The following is an 8,343-nucleotide window of genomic DNA, read 5'->3' as shown; positions in this document are numbered from 1 at the left end:
TGTCCTAAATACATGTGTCATAAGCTGGTAGTATTCTCCTCTGTAGTGGTCGAAGCTGCCAGACCCCCTATAACTGTCTTGCCCTTCAAGTAGTATAGGTTGTTTTTCCTAACACCTCGCATCACCACCATAGACCCTTTTGTGATCTTCAAAGCGGCATTCTCTAAAATCACCCGATAACCTGCTACCTCCAAAGTCCTAAGAGAAATAATGTTCTTCATCAACTGTGGAACGAACCTCACTTCCTTTAGCTCCCTAGTCACCCCGTCACACATTCTGATCCGACTGTACTAATACCATAATATGGCATACGCGATCATTACCGATAAGCACGACATCCCCCCTTTCCAACTCCTCAAAGCTGGAGAAATATTATATATTATATATGAGAAAATTTTTATAGTGCTAAAATATAAAAATATAACCTTCAATTATGACCATAATTTTAGAGTTTTAGTGTCGTGACAGGAAGTTTGAGAGAAATTATCAGAGCGCGTAGGTTCAATTCAACTTTGGAGTTTTGGTATGGTTAGAGACTTTAAGATGATATTAAAGCCATTTAAATTTAAATTCCATTGGCCAAAAATTAATACAGTGCATGAGTCTAGGTTTCGGCCTATAAAAGAGCGCTCGAACTATCGGGACATGTTAGACTATGAAAATATAACATTCAACTCTTAACACAGAACTCTTCTCCTTTTTATCATATCAACCTTATATTATGGTATATGATATTACTTAGCTTGCAGGACAGTAACGTTTTTTTTTATTACTTGTAGTCCCATATTCATCATTATAATTCAAGCTTTTCCTACATAAAAGTGAGATTCGTTATGGAACAAAATTCAAATTTGAGAAGCTCCATAAAAGAATTACTAAATATTTGCAAATAGATTACATATATATCATATTTTTAGAACAATTGATTAAACCATTATTTTTCTAAGATTTTCATATTTCTTAGCTTGCAGGACGTCAACATTTTTTTTATTACTTGTAGTCCCATATTCATCATTATAATTCAAGCTTTTCCTACATAAAAGTGAGATTCGTTATGGAACAAAATTCAAATTTGAGAAGCTCCATAAAAGAATTACTAAATATTTGCAAATAGATTACATATATATCATATTTTTAGAACAATTGATTAAACCATTATTTTTCTAAGATTTTCACGCTAATACCACGACGACGCACGGACCAATTCTGTTCATTGTAGTTCTAGCTCTCGTCAATCTTATAGCCCCTAATCTCAAGTTGTTGCTTTTAAATTGGGGCCCACAAATACTCAGCGAGATCCTTAACACCAAAGCCCAGGCTAACATTCTTTCACATACTTCGCATGCTGTTTTAAAATATGTTTAATATATTAATTTAATATATTCCATTAATATGAATTGATGAAAAATATAATATAATATAAAAATTTATAAAATAAAATACAATATATATTAGATTACTATATATTATATTAAATTAATATAATATAGTAGTAAAATTTCTATTATATTAAAGTTAAATATCATAGTAACTTATAAATATTGTCAAAAATATAAAATATTAAACAATAAGTAATTTGCTATGTTATTTAGTATAACATATTATATTAGTATATTTTATATTAAATTTGTATAATATGATAAAAGTGTTAAAGTATAATAAATTAATTTATTATATTATATTATATTATTAAACTATAGTATGGCATATATTGATGTAATATGATATAATATACATTATATATATAATATACAAAAAATATTATACTATTAAAAAATAATAAAATAAACATAATATAATACAATAAAAAATTATATTTGTTAATATAATATATCTTATATCTTATATTAGTCTATATTATAATATATAATTAATATAATAAAATATAATATATTAGTTAATATAAAAATATATTATAACATATATGTTATATTTGGTATATGATATTATTATAATATAATATATGTGTATGGAAATGGTGAAACTAGTATTGACAAAGAAACTCAAAATGGTGTTTCCGAAACATTTTAAAAAAAAACACACAACGACATGGTGTTTCTTTAGAAAAACACCACAAAAACTTGCAATGGTATCCAAACGCACCCTTAGTAATCTAAATTTGCTTCAGCTTAAGTGAATTATATTCCCAGCATGTAACAGGTTATGAAACTTCTGGACAGCAAATCTGAAAAGTTCCACAAATTCTCAAGAAACTCAAAATGGTGTTTCCGAAACATTTTAAAAAAAAACACACAACGACATGGTGTTTCTTTAGAAAAACACCACAAAAACTTGCAATGGTATCCAAACGCACCCTTAGTAATCTAAATTTGCTTCAGCTTAAGTGAATTATATTCCCAGCATATAACATATTATGAAACTTCTAGACAGCAAATCTGAAAATTTCCACAAATTCTCAATGAAACAAATTTGTAGGATTACAAGTTTTTTAGAGAGAAAAGTTTGAAAAAGAAGTGACAGTTTTAAGTATTATAGGGTTGAAAAGATTTCTTCAAAAGTCGCATATTTTTAAAGCATCCCTTGAAAATAACATTCACTTTCCAACAGTCAAAAACTTCCAACTAACATGCATTTTTTTATTTTTTATTTTAAAATAATTTCTCAAAGTTAAATAACCAACATAATAACCAACATAATAAGAGTAAATTATAATCCATTTAAAATTGCGCTACCTGCATGAGGTTTTAAAACTTATTCTTAAGTCTAATAATCATTAAATGCTTTTAAATATCTAAAATGATGCTCGACGTGAGATTATCTTGTTTTTAACAAACAAATATTAACACCCATAATGGAAACATTAACCAGTCAGATAATAAGTGAGTCATCTTAGCCACTAATTTGCTCATTGTGGCACTGTCGACAATAGCTAGTTTTTCAAATTGTTAAAGTTTCTAACCATTACACAAAAACTCCAAAAGTTACGGTGAAGATTTGAGAGTTGTTTTTCATTTGCAAACGCCAATGAAGTATTATCAACTCTCGCTGACGGTCTTCCGTCCATCCCCATCCTTGCACAAATAGCAACTAAGATCAAATATATCCATTCTAATTTTAAATAAAAACAATAAAGATAAACGAAAATTATTTCATTTTCATAATACATTCCTCGACTTAACAGGACCCTGGACTTTCAAGAGTTTGTCCCTCTGCCTCTCCTAGGCGATTAGCGACCGAGCTCTAGAGAGGCTGTCAAACTATATGCCAGTGGGCCCATCTAACTGGGCCTTTTGAGGAGGAGGCCTTTGTCCCAAACTTTTTGCTGGCCTGTTCGTTTGAAATAAATTGTGTTTTTAACCCATTCGTGGTCGCTTTATTATACTCTTGTTCGAAAATGAAAATCTGGCATCCAGAAATGAAAAGCCGCTAAAAATATATAGATTTTGGAAGGAAACAAACCAATTATTTTGCAAGGTTCTTGAAAACAATTTAGAGATTCTGAGTATACACAGACTGAATACAAAGAACATAATGGTCTATATTTGCCGTCCTGACCGGGTACTGGGAGGCATTTGGAGGACTCTATCGTGTTCTCCACAACATGTTTGTTACCCCGTACGATCAAATGCCCATCAAACCACAAGGGCACCTGGTCCTTGAAGCGCACAAATTGTATCACAAATTGTATCGGAATCGACATCGATCAGCGACAAATTCCCCTTAAATCTCCAGATTCATGGACCCATAACGTTCCCAGTTATGCTCAGTGCCCACGAAATACAGTTTGGATTTAGCAGGCTAAAAGAGAGTGAATTTCACAAACCCGCATAAACTTTATAAATAAGAGAATCGCACGAAACCCACCTAAGCTATGGGAAAGCCTCATATACAACATTAATGTGTAGAGTAAATAAAATAGGTACACAAGCCCAAAGCATATTTCTCTTCATATTCTAACTGGTATTAAGCACAGCACATATAATACATTCACTTTAACAAAGTATCAATAGCTTACAGCAAACCTCGTCGGGTAAAGCTATTATTTCTTGATCCAGTTTTGCTTGTTCCTTAGTTATTTGTTGATGCTCTATCGGCATGAGGGGGAGATGAGTTATAAACTGGTAAATACATCGAAAGCAGCTGAATAAATTAGTGTTTGTGCTTGGGCTTCTTCACTATCATCACGCTGCAGTGGGCATGATGAGCACAGTAATCGCTGACGCTCCCCAAAACAGCCCTGCATAATCCACAGGGATTCCACAGTCAGTCACACAAGCATAAAAGGAGAATATCAGGGGAGGAAAAAACTTTAATTCGTGCTGATTCTGTTATTATGCTTTTGTAAGTTCGTCTATGCCCGAATGAATTAAACTTTGAACAGAGGAAAAAGAAAATCTCTGGAGCCAATAAACTCTTCACTCCTATATTTAATTGGGCCATCTATGAGTAAAATTCCTTATATTTTCACATTTCACTTGGGCTAACATTTTCAAGCAATCTATCAAGATCCTCTACAGAAACAAGAAATCATGCTTAGTTTTGTTTTCCACAAACATCCATAAATTTCCCCCACTTCCACAAACAAATACACAACTCACTACTAAACTTAAAAATCTTTTTTGGTGGTTACTAAGCAGATATGAAAGTCAACATAGTATGTGCGTTCAAGCAAAATTTCTGGAGAGGTTCACTGCAGATATACCCCCCTGTTTTAAACTTAGTACCTTCTAGTTTTATTTTGCAGGTAAACCCCATGCGTGAAATTCTTTTTGACTTGTTTACCCTCAACAAATCGAAATTTGGTTTTTTGACAAATAGAATCCCCTTGAGAGTAAAAGAGTCAGAACAATTCGCTCAAGGGAGTCAACCTACGTTGTAAGAGTAAGACACCGACATCACAATGGATCTTATCCACAATTGAATAACAAGGACAACTATGGCACGGGAAGTTTTGGCATATCAATTAACATCTTCAATAACACGAGAACTAACAAAGAAATAAATAGCTAAAATTATGTGTATCCTGTGGCTAACAAGATTCAAATTAAAGAATCAAAATGAAAATGTGTGACTAATAATACCTTTTTATTGCTCCATAACCATGACTTCCCACAACTAGCATATCTGCTTGGTGTTTCTCTACAGCCTCACAGAGGACATTCCTTGCATCTCCTTCAACAGCTTCAAGCACCACATCGCTAACCTGGAAAATACAATTAAATAAATCGATAGATAGACGCATCAAGAACTTGATCTTCGCACACGGAAATACAGTTGAAATGCTATGTACGTAAGTTATTTAAATCATAATCTCTACGTAAGCAATATGAGTATCACACTCATAGTTATTAGTAAATTGAGATGCACAAGAAAAATGGAAGTGAAAAAGATCGGTAAATCGAAACATTAAGTCAGATAACAAGAGAGCTCTTTATAATATTTAATTCCAAAAGGTCAGATAACAAGATAACAAGAGAGTCATCTTCACAACATTCTTATCAAGTATGAAAGCTAAGATAAAGTGTCCTAAAGAAAACAAGATGATAATGCTTAAAGATCATAGAACAAGGAAACAGTCTTTAAAATAGTTTAGCGTCGAAAATACAGATATAAAAACACTAAATATATGTCAACTTTCATAAAGGAACCACCCAATCTGCCAATAAATACATATTTAACAAAAATATTACCTAACACTCTATTACTAAATAACAATTTGTTTATTTATTTCAGATCATTTCAAATTGGTTGAGGGCTGCATAGGTTCATACTTCACTAAAAGATATCTATGTTTAATCACAGATAACATCTAATTTTTTTTATCAAAACTCAAATTTATTAACACTTTACTGAAGATAATAATTTAAATAGCTAAAACTTTCAAAGGGAAAAAAAATAGAAACATCAAACATGTTAAATTGGATTTTGTCAAAATTACCACTTTTTCCGTAATATTTCTTGTACCTGGAGTTTTAGATGCATGGACATCTATTGGGGTTTTTATAAAAAGACAGATTTTAGAGGGTAAATGACAGAAAATCCCCTATGATTTATATGAATCATAAAGCCCCTTTAAATTTTAACACTAACATTCAACCTATTATTTGTATCTTTTAGTCACATAATCATCGTTTTGACTGATCTAAAGGAATTAATTTGAAACAACTTATAAGTATTGACTGATCTAATGACAGTTTCAGTGATTTGAGAGACTGATTTTGAAACAATTTGAAACAACTCATAAAATTTTGGGGATCTAATAGAAATTCAATTATTTGAGGGACCAATTCAAGATATTACATACTTAAGCACCCAATATCCAGCGGCGGGGGGGTCCCTAAAATAAATAGTGGGGCAAATTTCATTAAAACGCAAGAAATTTGGCCTATTGTAACTTAACCCCTAAAAACTTTGGAGGTTAAGTGAGATTACCAAACTTTTCAGGGTTATCTCATAATGAGCCAAAACTTCTTGGAGATTTTGTGGAATAAACCCTTATAATTGTTACCAATACGCCGCCCATGAGCGAAATTCTAGTAAAAGAAAGGAGAGAGAAATACGGAATTCTCGGCGCAGAGGTCCTTGGCCTTCTGCAAAACCCCACCAGCAATCTTCTTCAGATCCGACTCCACATAAGGCACCACATCAACAGCAACTTCAAATTTCAATTCCCAATTTTCAGTTGACTCAAACCAATTAATCAATTGATTAGTGCAAATCCAAATAAAAATCGCAAATTTTTTAAGCTACCAGGGCCAGCGAGGCTGACGACTGAGGCAGGCGAGGGCTTTGCGTGGATGACGACGAGCTTGAACGGAGAGGCGGTGCCGCCGCCGGAGAAGAAGTGGAGAAGAGCCCATTGGAGAGCGTAGAAGCTGTGCTCGCTGTCGTCGATCCCCACCACCATCACTGATGTCGGCGGCGTCATCGTCGTCGTCGTCGTCGTCGTCTCTGCAGCCATGATCTATTCCTTTCTTTTATTTATTTCGTTTTTTGTCTTTTTTAATGATTTTTTTTTTGCTCAGTTTTGAAAATTTTCTTATCATATCATACCCCCTTTAACGAGCTTAAAAAAAAAATCTTTTTTCTGACAAAAATACTTTTATAAAATTTGAACTATCCTATCTATAATCAAATTTTAATTTTTAATACTAACTATGCTTATGGACTCCAGCAAACTTAACACTAACTATGCTAACTATCCTATCTTTAAATTTTTTAATACTAACTATGCTTATCTATGGACTCCAGCAAACTTTACACTAACTATGCTTTTGCGGAAAAGATTCGTAGACTCCAACAAACTTTATACTACCTATGCTTTGTCATATAGAGTTTGGATTGATATTCTTATCTGTAGACTCCAACAAACTTTATACTGATATAGTCTAATTAACATTGGATAGATATGGTTAAATGATAACAAACCCCCCAAATGAAAATTGTGTGTAGGTGAATCATTAAAAGGTGTATGAAGGTATTTTCGTTTTAATTTGTTGTTGGCCAGCACCACCCTCTTCTTCTCCCGGATTGATTGTAACACAATTCAAATCCTAATAAAACTCTAATTATGACTATTATCCTATCACATGCAATACCTCATGGCTATATATAAACCAAGAAATTACAACATCATCTCCTTCAACATGTATGTTTTTTTTTCATGATTATTCTTTATAAATATTATGTATTTGATTTAATGATGATACTTATTTTACACTGCTTGATATTAGTATAATTTAGATTGTAATAATATCAAGGTAACTCTTCATGTTTGATATTATTATAATTTAGGTTTATTTGATTATATATTTAATTTGATTAAACATATACATTGCAATCTTCAATGACAACGTATACATTGCAATTTTTATATACATGATCAAGATGATAAAATAAGTAGCTGCCGGATTACCACCTCATCCAATATTGGCCTGTGTGATTTATTTACATGTAATATCAATGACCAAACTGTTCAAGTGATAGAGAAGATATATGCTTCATAAATTTTTAAAAAATCTATTAGAAAGATACACTTAGCTGATGCATACACTATATGACAGAAAGGGCAAGATGCAAGCATTATGACAGAAAGGGCAAGATGCGAGCATTCTTTACTATCAAAATTCCTGTGGTGAAGAACGTAATAAGGAAACATGTAAATAGAATCTGACCACCATAAGCTTTCTCCCAGTTATAAGCTCCAAAAGTACAACACCAAAAGAATAAACACCAGGCCTCTCGGCCAACTTGCCACTTGATGCATACTCTGGAGCCAAATATCCGTGTATAATTATTGTGAGCTGTTCGAATTCAGAATTAAAAAAAAACATGCAGATAATATAACAAAACCACCAAGCATCTCAATGAAGTATCCATCAA

The 8,343-nt window shown here is 32.4% G+C and overlaps 2 protein-coding genes across 2 annotated transcripts in view; both read right to left on the bottom strand.

Moving 5' to 3' along the window:
• On the bottom strand, window positions 3,775-6,971 carry LOC109843478 (universal stress protein PHOS34-like). Its single transcript, XM_020412407.1, has 4 exons — window positions 6,712-6,971; window positions 6,522-6,616; window positions 5,043-5,164; window positions 3,775-4,198 (listed from the first exon to the last, which is right to left on the bottom strand). Exons 1-4 carry the CDS (start codon window positions 6,920-6,922, stop codon window positions 4,111-4,113), a joined length of 516 nt encoding a protein of 171 aa, XP_020267996.1. The 5' UTR covers window positions 6,923-6,971; the 3' UTR covers window positions 3,775-4,110.
• Window positions 7,873-8,343, bottom strand: part of LOC109843479 (proline-rich receptor-like protein kinase PERK1) — a 995-nt gene continuing 524 nt past the window's right edge. Inside the window, exon 2 of the mRNA XM_020412408.1 lies at window positions 7,873-8,244. Coding sequence (XP_020267997.1) covers window positions 8,082-8,244 — 163 coding nt within the window. The 3' untranslated portion in view covers window positions 7,873-8,081. The remainder of the gene's footprint in view (window positions 8,245-8,343) is intronic.

The sequence above is a fragment of the Asparagus officinalis genome, chromosome 5 (assembly GCF_001876935.1).
Source record: "Asparagus officinalis chromosome 5, Aspof.V1, whole genome shotgun sequence".
In the NCBI taxonomy this organism is placed as follows: domain Eukaryota; kingdom Viridiplantae; phylum Streptophyta; class Magnoliopsida; order Asparagales; family Asparagaceae; genus Asparagus; species Asparagus officinalis.
Note: the sequence above shows the minus strand (reverse complement) of the source record. Positions and strands in the feature narration are given on the sequence as shown.

What these genes read in the sequence shown, in the direction of transcription:
- LOC109843478 (XM_020412407.1), bottom strand. Translation starts at nt 6,922, where the DNA reads ATGGCTGCAGAGACGACGACGACGACGACGACGATGACGCCGCCGACA. An exon ending in CGTCAGCCTCGCTGGCCCTG is followed by an intron (nt 6,617 to 6,711) that starts GTAGCTTAAAAA and finishes TGAAATTTGAAG; the next exon opens with TTGCTGTTGATGTGGTGCCT. An exon ending in GGTTATGGAGCAATAAAAAG is followed by an intron (nt 4,199 to 5,042) that starts GTATTATTAGTC and finishes TGGATTATGCAG; the next exon opens with GGCTGTTTTGGGGAGCGTCA.